The sequence below is a fragment of the Cupressus sempervirens genome, chromosome 3 (assembly GCF_028749045.1).
Source record: "Cupressus sempervirens isolate cs-2001-9-10 chromosome 3, ASM2874904v1, whole genome shotgun sequence".
Lineage (NCBI taxonomy): Eukaryota > Viridiplantae > Streptophyta > Pinopsida > Cupressales > Cupressaceae > Cupressus > Cupressus sempervirens.
In genome coordinates this window covers 515514532-515535892 of record NC_143120.1, presented here as the reverse complement: position 1 = coordinate 515535892, position 21361 = coordinate 515514532, and the positions used below count along the sequence as shown (strand labels likewise).

Here is a 21361-nt window from a genome sequence, read left to right as displayed (position 1 = left end):
AAGGGATCTATTTTTTTCTTGAGACAAACAATCCAAATTCTTGCCTAACATTTGACTCCACTTTTAGATATTTGAAGAGTCTACTAAATGCCCAATTACATAGCAATTTCAAAATCTCTATGTGGCGGTACTCACCCTAGGATACAAAGTACAAAATTGTTATAGTACTTTGGAGATAGCATATGCAAGGAGGTATACTGGAATGATTATCGTGTTCCAACAATGAAGAACAATTACTTCCACCCTTTTGTAAAAGGTGTCTCCACGATCATTCTCTCCCCTTTGTATATAACATTTTTATTTTCTCCATCATTGTGTCCATGCTATCATAGACATCCCCCAAGTATGGTGCATTGGTATCAACAAACCAAAGTGTAGACAAGATAGATTCAATGAATTGCAATACATATTCCACATGAACCTACCAATCGTCATCCAAGATTAACACCTTGACCTTTTAGGCCCTCTCTAAATTCGACTGCTTCCACATACTCCATTGGTTGCTAGTAACCATTTGACCAAATGCCTCTTCCACCTTCACAAGTCGTCTTAGAGCAATTGTGTGAGATGAAAACTAGGTCTTAGCAACCTAAGAAAATGTTAAGAGTAAGTTTATAAAACATATGAAATACGTAAATAAAACTAAAAAATAGTTTGTTTAGTTATGTAAAACACGACATAAATGGAACTAAATAAATCAAATTTACCTTCAACAATTCAAATCTTGAAATATTTCTGAAAATTACTTGTGACATATGGTGGTTTGTCACAAACATTTGGATCTCCTCGACCTTTTGGTATATTGCTTCCACCCACTCTATTTAGTTGCCAATTGTTTGCAACACCAAATTGAGGAAATATACAATGCATGGTGTCCAAAAGATGTGCTATCTTGCCTATACCAAAGCACCCACAACCTTGCCAACTTTTGCATTGGTCGTAATTACTTCGACAACATTTTCAATACCCACCATCTCTATAGAGTCAATTAGAATCCTAGAAATGGACTCGCCAACATTCAATCCCCTTCACAGTCAACCGCCTTCAAAAACATTTCCCCCTTGGGGAATGCTAAAATAGTCTTGATCAACGAATGGTTTTTGCAATCGTTCCATCCATCGGAAACAATAGATACACCTATTCCACCCTAAGAATCTCTAATTGGTTTAAGTTGCCCCTCTACAAATTTTCTCTTTTTTTGTAATAAGGTGGTACAAACATTTTCATACCTAGGATTAGCAAAATGAAGAGGTGCATTATTTATGACTGACACCATGTTTCGCCAATATGGTGATCTCACCAAATTTAATGGAAAACCATTGGCATAGAGGCAATGTATAAGTTTTTTTACCAGCAATATCTCTTGACTCCACTTTAAACGATGAAACCCAGGGACTCGCACTCCCCTTTAAACATTGAAGTACTTGTCTCCAAGACGTCCCCACACCAAGTACTTGGAGTACTTGAACACCCCAACCTCCATCGTTCCGCAACCACGCCATCGTTGGGATAAGTACTTGAGTTTTGAAATTTTTAGGTATGTATTTTGTTGAGCATTTAGTGGTTCTAGTTTGTGTTGCAATATTCAACAAGTTTTTCAATTTGGTATGTTATATTGAAACATCATTTTATAACTAGCATTTCAAGTTCTATATTTATAGTATGTAGCACTCCTCCCTCCCCACCGTCCCTTTGTCATCCCCCTACCATCCCAAAAATGAGGCCCATTGTCCTCCCGTCCCAAAAACAAGTCCCGACAACCCCAACGTCGCTGCTACACTAATTTTAAATGCCCTCTCCAATGGACCTCTTTTGTGGGTGAGGATTTATGGTCCTTCATCTTCATCTTTTGTAGAGGGCATAGCAAAGAAGGGATGTTTGAAGGCCGCAACTATTTGAGAGGGTAACTCATTGTTTTTTGTTTCCAAAACTATGCCCAATTTTTCCCCCACTTTTGCAATCAATTTCTCTGCATCTTCTTGTCTTTAATAAATCCTATTATTTGTACAACAGGCAACCCCTTCTTATCTAGGCTATTACACATATTAATCCCTTTACCACTAGAGCCTATAAAATGAAGTTTCACTAAGTAATAACAATGATTATAGCGTGCATTGCAAACATTACACTTCTAAATAAATCACCCACCTCCAAGAAGTTGTAAAATTCTTGTGGTATGTCTACATAAAGAAGACATTTTATCAATTTTGAAATTTTGACTTCCCTCCCCACCCACTAAACTTTGACTAATAGCCATTGTTTCAATCTATACAAAAAGGGGAAAAACACATAATTGAACAACTTCTTCACAAACTTGAAAAAGATCATCAAAAGACTAAAGAACGAGTTTAAATGCATACCTTAAACACTTAAATCTCCTTTGTGCAAGCTATATTTAGAACTCTGGAATCCATTTCCTTCGAATATAATCACCCCCTTCAAAATTCCAAGATGGAGAGAAAATATGGTGAAAGCAAAATGGGAGGTAATGAGTATGTATTTGAAGGCCACATATTGAGTCGTTAAGGAAGAAAAACAAAAATTTAAAAAGTTTTAGCAAATTCTTTTTTTTATAATATAAGTTTGAACTCACTTTTTTAAGGCGGGCCCATCGGTGTACTTGAGTCCTCATTGGGTGTGCACCCCGCACGCACCCAATAGATACCCACAGATGCACCCATAACAGGTGCATAATTGAACCTAGTTTGGGTCCTGTGGGTACAAATCCTGCAACTTAGATTTTAGAAAAGTAATCTCCCATTATAAAATGTGTTTTTCAACATTAAAGCATTCAATTTAAAAACAAACCAACACTCCTTTAATGAAGTGCACTCCATCCCTCAATCACACACCTATGCACTATTCTTAGAATTTCATAATCAATCATGTTTGAGGACGTGTGCTCTTGTCTCCTTAGTGTGCAACTCTCTCAATAGACTAAATTTGTTTACTTTGTAAATTACACCCCTCTACCCTCCAAAGTTGACCAGTTTTCTTATTTGAACATTTCTCTAAAAGATGAATCTTCATTGCATCCTTAGCAGATTTCTTTAGGAAAAGATTCTTTCGTACCGAGAGGAATATCTTTAAGAACTATGTTCCATGATGCTAAAAAAAATTATAAAATGGCAAAAAAGGCAATAAGACAAATCAGACTAATTATATTTGAAATGTTAACTGAACTCAAGAAGAAAACACCTCTCTTAGCTTAAAACAGACAAAATACGAAAAATTTCATATGGGTACAACAATTTTAACCACCTCTCCTCAATCCTCTGCTTGGAGGTCTTCACATGGTACTTTTACTTTTTAAATGTTAGCTTTAGACTCTATCATCCAAATATCCTACTATAATTCATTGGTATACAATCAAGATCCATCAATGCGCACTAACCCTATAAAATTTTCATGTAATTGCTTATGGGTTTATTGTGGGTTGGCCTTAATATCCTACTATAACTCATTTGTATATGATCAAGATCCATCAATGCAAAGTTCCCCTATAAACTTTTCATGTGATTGCATATGGGTTTGTTGTGGGTTGGCCTTGAGGATATAACTCTCATCAAGATATAATCTTTTCCATTATCCTTTGCATTTTAACCATGCTTGATTGTGGGTCTACATCCCCCCTCCAAGAACTTGAATTTAAATAAGGGTACTCTTGATTCATGCAAAGGTCTAGAGAGACAATGGAAATTCCATCTCTCCCATACTAGATATCATCAAACACTGGGGCACTTGAATGCAATACTTGTGCAAAATCCCTTGGGTCGTCAAGCTAAGCTTTATCTATCTCTGAGGACAAAAAATTCTCAACTATTTATAAAGATTTTTTTCTGCCAAACCTTGCATATAGGATATCATGCAAAGAATCAAGTCAAAAAAATCTTATTCTCTTGATCATTAAAGCAAGAAAATAAATCATACAAACTTTTATTGCATCATTCATGAGATGTATGAAATGAATGCAAAGACTTTTCCACTCTGCTGGTTAAGCCTCTTCATCTAGGGCCTTCATTTCCTTGTGTGTATCCTTATAGTCTCAATCAACATCATCACCACAAATGAAACATGTGCACGTGCTCACACACAAGCACACATTTCTCCTCCTTTCTGAACTTGGCCTTGACCTTTTGATGTGCATATGACTGCCCAAAGACTTTGTTGAAGTCCTTTTTCTATAATGAAATCTAAACCTGACACTCCTTGACCATGAAAATTGACTTGAATGTTGATGGGCCATAACTTTTTAAGAGGTTTACATAGATCTCTTGGTCAAACTTTCAAAGAGCTCCAATAAAAAAAAGAGAGATTTGAAGCAGGTAATCTAATTCTGGTTCCAACAAATTCCACAATATCAAATGGGCTTGGGTTTCATCCCCCAATGTATGGATACATTGCATATTGTGATGATCAAATCTTTAATTTTCAAGCAAACTTAAGATTCAAGAACAGTTCCAAGGCTTCACCAACTCTTTTTGGAGCCCTATTTCATTATGGCTTGAGTACATCCATACAAAATATGATTAAAAAAATTGAAGACACTTGAACCACATAATCCACTTCTGCTTCCTCTTAATTCCATGATATGAGGTAATCTTGGGTTTTATTGCCTACTGATAAGTATGGTTCCTAGTGGGATCAGAAAATTGTATTGTTATCAAGCAAATTTACAGATTCAAGTGCAATTATGGCAGTTCACCAATTCCTTTTTGGACCCCAGGTTCGCTATGGCCAACTACATTGAAAAATGAATAAATAATATTAAAATTAAAAAGTTATAGCCAAATAATATTATTAACAAATTAATATGATTTAGAGCAACTTACGAGTAGCTAGGTACCTGTGGCATCTCAAGATGCTGATGTCTCACATTTCTATTGCATTGTGGAGATTGTTGATTTTATTCAATTCTAATATGTGTTCCCAAAAGCAATAGGGAATAGCCTAACGTCCTTGTGCTCAAAAAAATATATATACAAAAAATAAAAATACAAGTTGTACAAAATCAGGCATAAGCTACAAAGGTTATTGCAATCTGAAAGATATAATGATAAATTAAATATAGTTTCCAAGAGGGTCCAAGTACCCCTATTTCTCACGTGACGAATGCATTCACTTACAAATACTACGGATTTAGTTAAAATTATTCAAAAACCACATCCAAGCATCCCATGCCAGCTGACCTAGATTTCTAAACCTCCCTAACTAGGTGAATGAAGCCAATATATACACATTTCTATAATTATCATTAAGCAACTTTATAGCTTGCTTTAGCCTTTACATTCACTAACCCTTTATCTTGATCAATATAGACTAGATCAATACAGATATATATAAGGACTTAGTACCTACAAATTTTAATAATTCCCTCAAAATGACTATTGCACCAATGTAGTTGTCTAGACTTGTAAAATTTGACCAAATTGTTAATGTATTAGTTTGATAAGGAAAATTCATTCTTGGTAATATTTATAATTAATATCATCTTATGGTGAAATTATACATATATGAGAATATTTTATATGTATTGAATGAAATTGCAAATCACTCTAAATTGGGACCAATGGTCTTCATCACCAAAGGGTTCATTTGTTTGAAGTAATTTTCATCGAGACCATGTGCCCAATGGGACGTGACTCAAATGTGAAGTCACGTCCCATCGGGGACGTGACTCAAATGTGAAGTCACGTCCCATCGGGGACGTGACCCTATTTCACATATTTATCCCCTTTACCGTGCAGATCAAAATCCATCGAACACGTCCATATTGCCATCTTCTATGGTTTTTATCACTGAATACTACAGTCTCCTTCAAACAAATTTCAAATTCCAATTTATATTATATTATATACTTGGGTGAGTGCAGCGGTAAGCGTGGTGGGCCATAACTTGAACATGGAGCCTATAGCATATGCCACAGAGATTAAAAGGATATTAAGCATACCTTGTTTAATTAATCATTATTGCATATATAGTAATAACTCTATGAAGCAATAATAAAATGAAGATTTAAGTCTGAAATTTTAACATGGTATCAAAGCAGGTTTAAGAATCGATTTGATTCAAACTTATCTATAGTACACCAAATATACTCTAAATTCATTAAATTAAAATGGTGAAAGATATGAGGATAGAAGATAGACTAGAAGGTGATTCAGACTTTGCAGGATGGAAATTGCGGATGAAATTAACCATAAGGAGAACAGGTTAAAGCAATTTATTGAAAACTCCAAACCACCCAAAGGAAGTGATGAATTGGCAAAATCAGAAAACAACAACACCAAAGCCATGAAGTTAATTGTGGATGGTGTTAAAACTCATCTACTCCCAATCATAGCAAAGCTAGACACAGCATATGAAATGTATAAAGCTCTTGTTGATATGTTTGAAATCAACTAAGTTCCCCTGAGTTTCTGAGACGGGGATGGCAAGGGACAGTGGGACAGGTTTCCGAGACCGCGAAAAATTTTGCCGATTTTGGGGAGGGGGGAACTGTAAACGGGGACGGCAAAAGTGACATTTTTGTTTTTTTTTTTAATTTTGTGTTATAAAGAATTAGGGATGGATGCAAGTCCCCAATGAATTCCCCGAGACAAGGACATCCCCGTCCTCGAAATGCTAGCTTTTTTGGGGGGGACGCATCCTCAGGGAACACTATAAATAAACAATACCATTAGGATTATCACATTAAGAGACAAACTCTCTAACATCAAGATGAATAAAGGAGAAACAATATCTTCGTACTTTATGAGAATGACTAAGTTAAAAAATCAACTATCTACAATAGGTCATATTTGTGATGGCAAGGAACTAACCATAATGGCATTTAAAGGTCTTCCAACATCTTGGGATACATTCAAACAAGGAGAATGTTCCCGATTGAAGGTTCCTAAACTTGACAGACTCAGAGCAGATTGCATACAAGACGAATGTATGTTAATATCTCGAGGCATGGGTATCTCTACAAAAGAAGACATCCAAGCTCTTTCAACTCAAGTAAATAATAGAAAGAAGAAACAAAAATTTTAAGGAAAGAGAAGGCAATCAAATTTCTCCAAAATGCAATGCTCTAGATGTGATAAGTATGGACATCCAGCATCTAAATGTCCTGATAGGCTAAAACAACAAGCCACATTTGCTCAAGTCAACAATTCAAATGAGACTCAAAAAATAATGCTTTCTATTCAGCTCTCTCCAATGGAGTATCAAACAGATCAAATACCTAGGTAATTGACAATGGAGCTTCACACCATATCACTAGTTTCAAGGAACAATTTGATTCAATTAAAGAAAACTATGTTAATGATGTAACCATTGGAGATGACACCAGCTATCAAGTAAAAGGCATAAGGACTTGTAATATAAACCTAAACTCAGGAACTTCAATTGAACTAACTAAAGTTCTTTATGTACCTAGTATAAAGAGAAATTTGATGTCGATATTTGCACTTGAAGATGAAGGATAGCAAGTTACATTTATGGAAGGTAAAGTTTTAGCCTAGCCCAAGAAAAAGAATGCTTACAAAATTGGCTCTAGACATGGTTGCTTGTACAAGCTAAACTCAAACTCTCCTACTACTCTATTTCATGACACCATCAAAGAAAGTGAAATTTGGCATAGGAGATTGGGACATCTTCATTTCGGAGGATCACCTTCACTTGAGAAAATTGCAACAGGATTACCCAAACTTCACCCTAATCATCAAAGCACTTGTAAAGGTTGTGCTTTAGGGAAGAATTCTAAATCTACATTTCATAATAGTGAAAGCAAAACCAAATAAGTATTATAGAGCTTGTGCACTCCGACCTTTGTGGCCCAATGTCAGTTTCTTCTCTAGGAGGTTTTTCTTTCTACATTATCTTTGTCGATGATCACTCCAAGAAGACATGGATATACTTTCTTAAATGCAAAGAATCTGAAGAGATTCTGAACAAGTTTAAAGAATTCAAAGCCCTTGTAAAAAACCTAGTAAGAAAATTAAAACTCTAAGAACTGATAATGGTAAGGAGTATACTTCAAATATTTTTCAAAATTATTGCAAAAATGTTGGGATTAAGAGGGAGTTCTTAGTACCTTACAATCCACAACAAAATGGAGTAGTAGAAAGAAAAAACAGAACTATTGTAGAATCTGCTAAAGCAATGATTCATGATCAAAACTTAGAAACCTTTCTTTGGGGTGACGCCTCGAACATTGTTGTTTATATTTAGAATAGATGTCCCCACTCTCGTCTTGATCATAAAACTCCTGAAGAAGCATTTTCTACATAGAAACCTGATCTCAGCTACCTAAGAACATTTGGGTGCCCTGTCTTTATTCACATTCCAAAAGAGAAGATCTAAACTCGAACCCTTAGGGAAAAGAGGAATCTTTATAGGATACAGTGAAACTTCTAAAGCATATCACATATACAACCTTGGGCAAAGAAATATTGAATTGAGTAGAGACATAATATTTGATGAAGACACTACTTACAAAAGATCTAAATTTGAATATGAATCAAATGGTGAAGAAAGCATAGAAGAAGCAACTTCCAAAATTGAGCAGGAGAATCAAGCAAAAGAAGACAATCCGTTTGAACCTATGAATATGACTCACATATCTAAAGAAAAGAAGTGACCACTATGGGCCAGAAAACTACTCGAAGAAAATAGTACAGCTCCTTAAGATATGTGAGAGAAAGTAGACATTCAAACATATTTTCTACTTATACTAGACTCATGAGTAAATTGTTAAATTCTAAACCCTCAAATGTAAGAGTCACCATGAAACAACAAAACTGGAAAGATGCCATGACTGAAGAATACAACTCTATCCTTAAGAACCGTGTTTGGGATATTGTTCCTAGACCCAAAAATAAATCAGTCGTATCTTCAAAACAGTTATTCAAAAGTAAACATGTTGCAGACAAAAGCATTGCAAAAAATCAAGCCAAGTTTCTTGCAAGAGGTTTCTCTCAAAAGGAAGGAAACAATTATGAAGAAACTTTTGCTCCCATAGCCAAATATAGTTCTGTTAGAACTGTCATAGCATTGCTGCCTCTAAAGGATGGAAAATTCATCAAATGGATGTCAAGACAGCTTTTTTGAATGGAGTCATTGAAGAAGTGTATCTTGAGCAACTTGAAGAATTTGTTGTACATTATCAGCAGTCACATGTTTGCAAATTAAAAAAGGCATGGTATGGACTAAAACAAGCTCCTTAGCGTGGTATGAACGAATAGATCATCATTTAAATAAACTTGGATTCACAAAAAATGATGCAGCCCCAAACTTGTACTTCAAAGTACAACAAGGTGATATGTTGATTCTAGTAATATATGTGGATGATCTATTGATTATAAGAGAAGATCATCTAATTGCAAACTACAAACAAGACCTAGCATCTGAATTTGTTTTGAAGGATCTAGTACTTCTACACTATTTTCTGGGACTTGAAGTTTGGCAACATATAAAGAGATCATTCTAAATCAAGGGAAGTACACACTGGAAACAAATTTGCAGAAGCAGCTACTAAAGATTCTGAGAATGCTGATCCTATTCTCTACCAACAATTATTGGATCCCTAATGTACTTGGTAAATACCAATGGGAAACATACTTACCCTTGGTAGAATTTGCATATAATAACTCCTATTAATCCACCATTAGAATGGCTCCCTTTGAGGCCTTGTATGGTCGTAAATGTAGAACTCCAGTGAGTTGGAATCAGTTGGAAGATAGAACCATTGTTGGGCCTAAAATGCTTCAGGAGATGGAGGAACAGGTAATCCAGATTCGTCAAAGGTTAAAGGAAGCAAACAATAGATAGAAGAGCTATGTTGATGCCAAAAGAACACCTAGAGAATTCTCAATAGGGGACAAGGTGTTACTAAGGGTTAAGCCTAAGAAAAGTACTATCAAGTTTGGCAAAAATGCTAAGCTAACCCCGAGATACGTGGAACCCTTTGAAATTCTAGAAGTTGTGAACCTAGTAGCTTACAGGATTGCTTTACCACCAGCCCTTGCCAGGATGCATGACGTCTTCCATGTGTCATATCTTAAAAAGTATATTACGCACCATGAACATATGATTGATTGGAAATTATTGCAGGTGCGAGAACTAGGGGTGGTAGAGGTAAGACTACTCAGAATACTCGAGGTACGTAAGCTATGCTAAAAAATTCGGGAAGTAATGCAATGCAAGGTCCAGTTGGACCAATATGCTGAGGATAATGCCACCTAGGAGGATTATCATGATATTTTTCAAAGATATCCCTATCTTTTCTCTTAATTGAAAACTGAATATTTCTTTTCTTCTTGTATAACTGACTAAGTACAACTTAAGTTTGCTATTATGTTCATCGAGGACAATGAAAAATCTAAGGGGGTGGGTATGTTACATCCCAAATTTTGCCCTAAGTCTTAAATTGAACATAGTCGTGGGTTTAATGAATTATTTCTTTCCTAATCATGTGAAACAAGTTAGTTAATGATAGACATTGTATCAATTTATTTCTTTCCTGATCATGTGAAGTGAGTTAGTTAATTATATACGTTGTATCAACTATAATGAGTCATTTCATTCATGATCATGTGAAATGAGTTAGTTATTATAGACGTTGACAAAAGTTATAACTGTCATTAGATGATCGACAATTGTTTTGAATTAACAATTACAATATCTTTGAATTAATGTCTTGGCGAGAATGTTTTGTTTGGGTGATTGTAGGAAGAAGACTGAAGAGAGGGGAAGCATTGCTAAACGAGATCATCAGAAGAGGATGGTCGATTGGTCCAGTCATCAGGATCGACAAGTTTGACCTAAGACTACCTTGGAAAGGATACAAAGACTTGACAACATGTTGCATTATGGGACCACATGAGCTATTAGAAAAACAATATAATAAAAACTTAAATAATCTAAAAATATGAAATCCATACCTTTGAAGAATTAATATTTGAATTTATTATTTAATCATTATTATACACCCTCAAATATGAACACATGTATATAAAAATAAGGTGACACCAATAAATTATAAGTTTATAATCTAATGATGTCACTTTAATACATACACATGAATGTTTATAAGAATGCATAATAATAATAAAATAATAAATTAAAACTCTTCAACTTCTTATTCTTTCCCTTTTTATTTCTTTCTTTAAAAATTTGAATTGAGAGGCATTTGAATGGCCATCTTTATAACTAAAGGTAGCTGAAGAGCCAAGCAACCATTTTGATAGTCTCATTGATCGTAATTGCCATAACTTTTTCCTCTCTACAAACACATAACACTTCCGTTCACCTGCTTGTACGTTTTGCTTATGCGTTTAAGCTGAGAAAGAGTATTCAGAGATTTATATCGGCTTCATAAGCTTATCATCCGGTTCCCTTTCATCTTCACGTCAACATCCATCCGCGAGATCATAGCTAGGGAAGTGCGGAGTCAAATATTTCCGGCTGCAGGAGGAAGGAACAATCCAATCTCAAGTCACGTAAGATATGCTAAGACCAACTAAAATGTATTGAATCCATTACTTCCTTTTATTCATAATGATATGCCAGTCAGTGTTCTGTCTTATTCATCTTTCCATGTTAAAGTAAACATTGTTGCCATATTATATACAGTTTGAATAGAGTATGTAGATATATATATTAACATAGCTTCCTAGTCGGAATCCATAGGGTCTAATAATCATGTCACCTGCTGTTCATTAACCATAAGATTTTCACAGCCATGGATATGGAAGATGGAATAATAATGATAGTCATGAATTAGAGATTCTGCCCAAAATTATTTCTTATCTTTTTTTATTCATCATGTTGAAATGTTAATAATATCATGAAGTCCAAACACCGAGGAATTCACTAGCAAGGATGCCATCAATGGTGAAGAGGTGTAAATCAAAATGGATTGGACATAATCTCTCATGCACCTAGGAATCACCGGCATGGTTGCCTTAAATGGTGAGGAGGTGTAGATAACCTATAGAAATCAAGAATGAGATCAAATAACTAAGTAACAAATACTTATAATAGCTCATGCTTGTCCTAATGAAGAAAACAGTTGTCAAGTGGTGGAGATCGGGTTTGCGAACCCAACTTTGAAATCCTTGGCCAGGGTAGATATAGGCAGATGTGCCGATCATGAGATTTTTTTTGTTTGTCCAAATCCAAATAACTGATGGGACACTCAAACCACCGGACTACTCAGATGGCTGGACTTAAGAACATCCCAAGCCCGATCCCGAAGTAGGGAGGGCCGTTCTATTTAGGATGTGTGGGGATAAGCATGGTCCACAGTTGGGAGGTTAAGCCTATGTCAATGCTTCTCCTCTCACCGATGTTGAGGCTTGAACAACAAGACAAAGGGAATTCTCCATCATTTCTATATGTTCTTTTGTACTTTTACCTTTGGAATCATGGAAGCATAAATAGATAGTGTAGTAATTATGCACAAATATATTAGATGTTTAAAATGGTAGTTGCTACTTTATTTTTCAATTGAACATGTTAGATTGATTTAAATGATATCAAAGTAATCATTTATTTATTTCCTTTACAATCGTTGAAGTTAAATGCAATTAGATTAGGTAGTAGTTACTTCTTTCCAGTTATAATTAGTTAAAGGAAATCATTGTCATGTGAATGGGATTAGTTGATAGATAAATAATGTTTAAACTTGGTTAGGAAAAATTTGCATGTTACACAAAACACACTAAATCGGGATCGATGGTCTTCATCACCGAAGGGTTAATTTGTTTGAAGTAATTATCATCGGGGTCACATGCCTGATGGGATGTGACTCCAATGTGAAGTCACATCCCTTCGGGGGAATGTGACCCTCTTTCACATATTTATCCCCTTCACCATGCAGATCAAAATCCAGCGAACACATCTATATTGCAGTCTTCTAAGGTTTTGATCACCGAATATTACAGACTCCTTTGAGCAGATTTCAAATTCCAATTTATATTATATTATATACTTGGGTGAGCACAGCGGTAAGCGTGGTGGACCATAACTTGTACGTGGAGTCTATAGTATATGCCATAGAGATTAAAAGGATATTAAGCATACCTTGCTTAATTAATCATTATTGAATTTATAGTAATCACTCTATAAAGCAATAATAAAATGAAGATTTATGCCTGAAATTTTAACACAAATAATAACATTCTTATCACTATTTATGTCTCAAACTTAAAGAAGAAAAATTATACAAAATGAACCAGTACGTTCAAAATTCAACAAGAGTAATTGTTTACATTACTTCTCAGTTGAAATAATATTCTAGATGAGTATGAACTGAGACATCTGCTAAAATATCAAAGAAAACCATATAATTGTTTTTAAATTTAAATTTTTTTGCTTACAAAAATGCCTTAGATTTAGATAGAAAAACAAAAAAACACTTTAAAATGTTTTCAAAATATTCAGAGAATTTGTAGACTTACAATGCCTGATTTGCAATCGATTTGATGCCAGATTCAGATTTCCAGAAATATCGGTTGCTTTTTTTTCTGGAATAAATACTGTTACAACATTCTCGAATGCAACTATTACATTTAGCGCATATGAGGACATGGATACCTCTTTAAATCTGCAAAATTGGAATAACTTCAGAGTTTTTTTTGCAAGTTGTATGTTCCAAGCTCACTCAGTAATACATGTAGAACAATGCACGTGGCGTGTGATGCCCTTGCGTACTACCTTATATTAGAGGTGACAAAAAATAAGAGACTCTTCATCAGATACATTTAATTTCATCATAGAACACAAGCATGACCTGTAATAATTTACTTTTATAGAGTATCATTCATGACAGATGCAGTTGGCACACAATTGTGGGTATGATGAGTCACCTTTCCATGGTATGTGAAAAGCAAATTGCTTCTAACAGGCTAGTGACTGATCATACTTATTGGTCACCATGCAATGCAGATTATCAAGGTTATAATTTTGTGTCATTCGTGTTACTCACCAGCATGCCTGAGCTTATAAACTCGGGTCAACTTCTAAATCTATCCCAGAGCATACATTTCCTTTTGTATTGGCTTTCAAGCTTTCCTTAACAAGATACCTCAATTATTTTATAAGAATTCTAAGAAATTTTGTTTATTCAAGAACAACCTCTTAATACATATCAATGAAAATGATGTAACAGTTGAATAGAAAGTAAAAGTAATTTTTTTTCTGTATTTTGTTTGTTTTCGAGTTAAAACTAATATCAATAAAATATTATTTTAAATAAATAATTGCAAAAAATAATAAATGCATGGATAACCATAAATAACATAATTTATATAAAACTATAACGTAGAAATTATAAGATTTCTGTAGTGTACAACTAAACAATTATAAAACAAAATATAAATTGAAAACTAAAACATTTTTATATAGATTTGTAAATAAAATAATTTACAAGGGGTTTTTGAAGAGTTTACATAAAACAAACCTTTTTATTTTTGATATATAAGGGGCCAAGGCCAATAGTTGATATTATTAGTACAATATAATAAGATACAAAAAGGACAGAGGCAGCAATCAAAATAAGAAGACAGACTGCAATAGTGCGTAGGTTGCAACCTGAGTTGGTGCACGGAATAGAGGTAAGAATTAAAGGGAAAAAAATAAGATTTTCCTCAAGAAGGAAGCTGCGAAAGAGGGAAGAAATGCATAGAGAAGCTTACAATGGTAAGTAATTAATTTGAAAATTACAAAGATTTCAAGATACAAGAGTTAGGCATAGCAGGCAAAGAGCCAGAGAGGAAGCCACGAGTATGAACTTGTGTAAAAGGGATACAAAAAAAGAGTGTGTGAAGAAGCTATGAATAACAGGAAATGTCTATGAGAATAAAGAAACATAAAGAACTAAACTTGTGATTGCGTAGGAGAAACAAAGGACAGATTGGTCTTGTTGAATCAAAGTTTATTATGAAAATTGTAATGAAAACATTTGCATAATTGATGAAATTGGAGGACTTTTCTTTTCATATCGATAATATGCATTTTGAGTTTAAATTTGTGGGAATGACTGCTTTACCTTTCAGCCTGGTAAGGCCCACAGGTATTTTTCTAAATTAATTAGTATGAGAGCAGGCTCGGTTGCATGGAAGTGAATTTGGAAGTGTGAAGGGTAGTCAAAACGGCTTATATAGGGTGAGGTTGCAGAGGAAGAAGAGAAGCTAGACACTTGGAGACAGAAATTGCAGAGGTAATAACAGCACACACAGCAGAAGCGATGAGGAGTATCACTGTGTGGTTGAATGCCATGGAAGTGGCTCAAAGAAGAGGTGTACATGTTGAAGATGTCACCGATGATGAAGAAGAAGATAAAACTGTTGAAGGAAGTGAAGTGGTGAACCAAAGAGGGCTTGAACTGGGAGAAGCGAGGTTCATTAAAGCCCTCACAAAAGTTAGTTCTAGACCTTGATCCAAACCACCAAGTTATAAAGGAGGATTGAGTGCTGAAGTTTTGCTGGACTGGATAGCAGAAATGGATAAATATTTTGAATATGACAACATGGAGGAAGATCAGAAGGTGAAATTCCCACACACAAAGTTGCAAGGACGTGCTTCTTTAATGTGGGAGCATTTGCAAATGAATAGACAGAAAAAAGGAAAGCAGAATATCAAAGCATGGGATCGAATGGTGATCAAGATTAAGTCCAGCTTTTGCAAGCTAAATACCGAATCAATTTGGTGAAGATGCTTCAAAATCTGAAGCAGAGAGAGTAGTGTGGAAGATTATATAGATCAGTTTTACTGGTTAAGCATTCGTGCCGGTCAATTGAAGAAGATATTGAGCAGGTTACAAGATATTTGAATGGATTACGTCCATCCATACAAGATGAAACCAGCTTGATGAATATGCATAGTGTAGAGGAGGCTGACCAGTATGCCTTAAAGGCGGATCAGATAAGATGAGATAAATTTATTAATGTCCAACAATAGACCACAAAAGGGTCTAAGAGACTGAAAGCAAACAACCAAGGCAAAAACCAACAATGGAGTACCAAATGGTGTCTGAGGAAAAGAGCAAGCAAGGAAGCAACAAAGAAAGAACCAGAGAGGGAGAGACTAAGGGTCTCTCCTAGGCAGAAAGGAGTCCAGCACCAATGATATGGTATGGGATGGGAGTGAGACCCAGACTGTCTCAGAATACCGCTTGAGGTGAGGTGCCGCTGCCAAGTGTTTCTACAAAAGGTCTCACTGACCTGGTGTGCCTATGAGAGCTAAGAAGCCGCTTCATGACTAGGAGTTGAAAAATGAGGTTGATAAGCTGTCAATTCCATATTATGATGAATCAACCAAATCACCAGCAAGAGCATGGATACAAAAGCTGGATACATATTTTCTATTAGATCCTATGCTAAAGGATGATGCCATTAAAGATTCAACACTTCATTTGGATGGCATCACTCACATACGGTGGCATCATAGAATGGTTGTATTAGGCCATGACCAGATTAATTCTTATGCCAAATTCATAGAACAGTTGATCAATAATTTTGATAGAAAAGATACTTGGTTGCATTTCAAGGAGTTAATGCAACTCAAACAACGGAATTCTATTGATGATTACATTGTCAGTGCAAAGGTTAATTGTGGTATTCATAGATGGATTATCCAGTCCATTTAAGGGTTGCATTAGGGCCCTTAACCCATCCACATTACAAGGATGTGATTAAAAAGACAAGAGCCATGCAGTCTTCAATGTCAAAGGTCAGAAATTAGTTAAGAGCAATCCCACCCAATGATGAGAAGCATTATGACAAGCCAAAAACAAGAATTCTTAATCTGCCTAGACCTAGACCTCCTAAGTTGGATTTCGAAGCAAGGAGTGAGCTACAGAAGAAAAACTTGTGTTTCACTTTACACATACCATGAGAACCCAGTCAGAGGTGCACTGGGAAAGGTAAAACATACTATATTGAGATCACCTCTGATGTAGAGGGAAAAGTGATAGATACCGGCTCGAGAAGCAAGCACCGGGAGGCGCAATACCATTGTTTGGCTATTGGGAGGTTCTACACATCATCCTTTTTGAGTAAAAGGAACATTGATGGGACACAGGGTGGCTTGTTTTGTGGATTGTGCAGCATCTTATGACATCATTAATGAGGGTCTTGTGATGAAATGAGGAATACAAAGCAAGGACTTTTCAGGATTCAGATTCATGATGGCCAACACATTCAAAGAAAGTTGCACAAGATGATTTGCACTTGAACATCTAGTTAGATAAGTAAATACTCATTGACGATTTTTATCTAATTGGGATTGGTGAGACCAGAGTTCCGAGAATCGCCATGAGTCGCGAGTTTGGCGATTCGATTCAACTTGGGTGATTTTTCATGAGTCGTGAATCGGATCAGCCAATTTTTTCTCATGAATTGCCTAAATCATCACTTCATGCAATTCATGGAAAAAATCACCTCAATTGGCCACGCGGCAAGGCATAAAGTGGACTTTTTTTTTAATAGAACACATGTTTTTTTGTTTTCTTTTTGGCTTTTCCTCTTTGTTTTAACCCTAAAGGGCCTTCTAATTGTTAAGTATGAGTAGAAGAGAGGAAAAGTGAGAGAAGAACATAAAAGAAAAACCACAATTTTCCAACCAGCAAGAAGGAAAAGCACCAAAGAGATCAGAAGTCCATCTAGGGAGGGCATAAATTGCATTGGGAGCATTAAGGAGTCAATAGCAACACTCCACAACTCATTTGCAAGAGGTAAGTGCTGATTTTGTTTTTGCATGTTAGTGTATTATGCATTTTTTGTTAAATTTTTTAGTTTTCATTTACAAATCTTTATTGCTTTTTAGTTTTACTAAATTGCAAACTAGGGTTTGTTGTTTTATAGCTTTTGTTTAATAGTTTCAAACTTTGATGTTTTACTTGAATTTTCTTATTGCAGCAGCCCTTTGCTTTCATTTTCCGCAATGGGTAAAAAAGATGAATGTTGGAAATATACCGAAGAGTTTCCTAGAAGAACCAAATTTCAAACGAAATGTATGTTTTGTAAAGAAATAAATTCTGGTGGTATTTATCATACTTTAAAATCTCTGCGATATATCGCTAAAGTCGTGATATATCATGCCAAAATCTGTAGGGCAATTTAATCGCTGCTAAACTCGGCACTGATTTAATAATTATAACGCAGCGAGATATATGCCAAAACACGCGAGTTCTAGGGGATTGAATCAGCAGTAAACCAAACAAAATGTAATATAAAATTAGGGTTTCATAAAACCATTTTTACAGACAATAAATGGGAATGGAGGCCATCAGAAAAACATTGCTCCACAGCTGGGACGACGATTTGGAAAGTCATTAATCAATGCATTCGAATGCCCAAACCTGCGATAAAATTTTGAAGGTTTATAATGTTTTAAATCAAATGCCAAGACCAGCAAATTTCCATGCGATACTGACTTTGCTAGCTTCCCAACTATATTAAATAAACTATTAATGAACTTTAATTCACGATACTCATAATTGGTGTATATAATATATAGTTTATTTAGTAAAGTATCACATTTATAATTATTATCTATCTAAGATGTTAATAGTAACTGGAAGGAAAAGACTAGTTTATCAAATGCTAATTAATTTATATTTTTAAGTTAATATTATTTTGATACAAAAGATTATAGTTATATAATTATAATTTATAAAATTATTTAATGGTCCAATCAATATATGACCATCAAATTTATAATTACTATCTAAAATGTTTATAATGACTAGGCCGAAAAGACTATAGTTTTTCAAATCACTATCTTGGCCAACGAGAGCTAATTAATTTATATTTTAAAGTTTATATATTTTGATATATATTATTTTGATATTAATTTATATTTTGAAGTTTATATATTTTGATAGAAAAGATTATACTTATACAAGTAAATTTATATTTATAAAATTAATTAATGGTCCAAGACTCCAATCAATAAATGATCTATATATTTAGAATTTTGTGTATGTCTATTTTTAAAAATTATATATATTTCAAATGTTCGATAAAAGTGTCGATTTATTTGCCGAGTTTTTGGCAAATCCGAATTTTTCAAAAAATTTGGGTCCGTTGAGTTATTGCCGAGTCTGAGTTTTTCAACTATGGTATTTATAGATTCAAATACCACATTGTTGCTATACCTAGACATGATATTACAATTTGCACTCAACAAAATGTTGAGGCAAAACGCACTTGTTTAGTGGCATCAAAAAAATATGAACAAGAGAAACTGAATAAGAAAATGCAACTTGAGGGGTTAAGGGCTATTGGCTCCCATGCTCCCGTAGCCGCATCTGCATCTGCATCAGCTTCCGCATCCGTAGGTTGTGTTGGAGAGGGTTCTTCCAAGCATCCTTTTCGTCCTAGTTCTAGTGCTCAAGCGAGTGCTAGTGCTAGTCGGTCTTATACTGAGATTGAGTCCAACTCCAACCTATTGCGGCTTAGAGTGCGGAAAAACATATTGAATAGTTACTTTGTGCCCCACACTACTCCTGGCTCAACTTACCCTTGAAGGCATGGATTTGAACAAGGAGATTCATGATGCTGCCAGAAAAGAGATTTGCAAAATTTGGTACTTTTGCAACATTTCATTTGTTGCAGTCAGGCAATTGATTCTTTTTTCTTTGTTTTATTTAAGGTTAAACTTAAAGTAAAACTTTAATTATATCTATTTGTTTTATGATTCATTGATTAATCATAGATTCACTTTACAAGCTTACATAATGATTTGACATCTAAATTTCTAATCATATTCTATTTGTGATAGGGCTCCCTATTGGCAAAACATGATAGATATAATTGCTATTTGTGGTCTGGGGTTTAAAGCCCCAACTGAGGCTGAGTTGAGTGGATACTACTTCAATGAAATAGTAGAGGATATGAAGGTTGAGCTTGAGAAGCACTGAAAAGAGTGGATCGAAAAGGGTTGCACCATCATGATTGATGGTTGGATAGATAGGAGGAATAGAACACTCTTCAATTTTCTTATTTCTTGTGGAGGTGATTGAGCATTCTACTTTCCTACATACATAATTGTGAATCGTGATTGAATATTTCAAATTTCGAGTTGTTGATTGCTAATTTGTTGATGATCCATTATAATTCATTGTTTTGTAGGATATACCATGTTCCTCAAATCCATTGATGCTTCCGCTCATATAAAAAACGTCATATACTTATGTGAGGTTATTGAGGAAGTCATAGCAGAGGTGGGGGAACAACATGTGGTGCAAGTGGTGACGGATAATGCAACAAGTTATGTTGTTGCAAGTTAACTTTTAACTTTTAAAGATTTGAAAATAAATTTATTTGAATTTTGAACTTTTTCTAATTCTAAGTTTCCTAAGTTCTAACATGTTTGAATTTCTAATTAACTTAAAATTTTTGTAGGTAAACTTTTGATGGAGAGGCACCCCACCATATTTTGGTCTCCTTGTGCAGCACACTACATTGACCTCATGTTAGAGGAAATTGGCAAGCTTGAGTGGGTCAAATCATTTGTCAAAAGGGCAAAAAATATATGCAAGTTTATTTATAATCATTCATTTGTCCTTAGCACAATAAGGAAGTACACAAGAGGCAAGAAGTTAGCTCGTCTAGGCATCACAAGGTTTGCCTTGAATTTCATCACACTGCGGTCCTTGTTGACATCAAGGGACGATTTGAGGAGCATGTTTTTTGGGCGGGAGAGGATTTCATCTTCCTATGCAAAGACCATTGCAGGGGTAGATGTGGTGAATTGCATCTTTGATGATGATGGTTTTTGAAAACCTACTAAAGAAATCCTTAAGGTAAATTTATTGCAATTTAACATTTAGTATTTTACTGTTTAGTATTTAATATTTAATTGTTTAATGATTTAGTTTTACTTTAAGTTATATTATTTTATATTTAAGTTTTGACTCAAATATTTTTTTTACATTATATGCAGGTCACTGAGCCTCTTATATCTCTCCTATGAACTGTTGATGGGGAGAAGCCCTCTATGGGCTACATTTATGAGGACATGGATAAGGCCAAGGAGACCATTAGAGTCTAGTATGCAACAATGCAGGAGAAGTATGCCCCTATTTGGAATATCATTGACAGGAGATGTCAGAATCAGCTCCACCGACCCATCCATGCAGCAGCTTACATTTTGAATCCAGCATTTCGTTTTCGTCCTGACTTCGAGGCGGATGAGGAGGTTGTCACCAATTTATATACAGTGATGCAGAGGTTGACTAGTGATTAGGATAGCACAACTGCAACCATTGAGTTTGACAAGTTCAATAATAAAGAAGGGCCACTTTTCTCTGGCAAGATGGCCATAGATGCTCAAACAACAATACAACTAGGTGAAGTAATATATTCAT

At 35.0% G+C, this 21361-nt stretch overlaps 1 protein-coding gene across 2 annotated transcripts in view; it reads right to left on the bottom strand.

Annotated features, from left to right (window-relative positions):
- Window positions 1-21361, bottom strand: part of LOC149567436 (uncharacterized) — a 132240-nt gene that overhangs the window by 24560 nt on the left and 86319 nt on the right. For both annotated transcript variants that reach the window (XM_089820625.1, XM_089820626.1), the window contains exon 8: window positions 13449-13594. In XM_089820625.1, the coding sequence (XP_089676751.1) occupies window positions 13449-13594 (146 nt within the window). The remainder of the gene's footprint in view (window positions 1-13448; window positions 13595-21361) is intronic.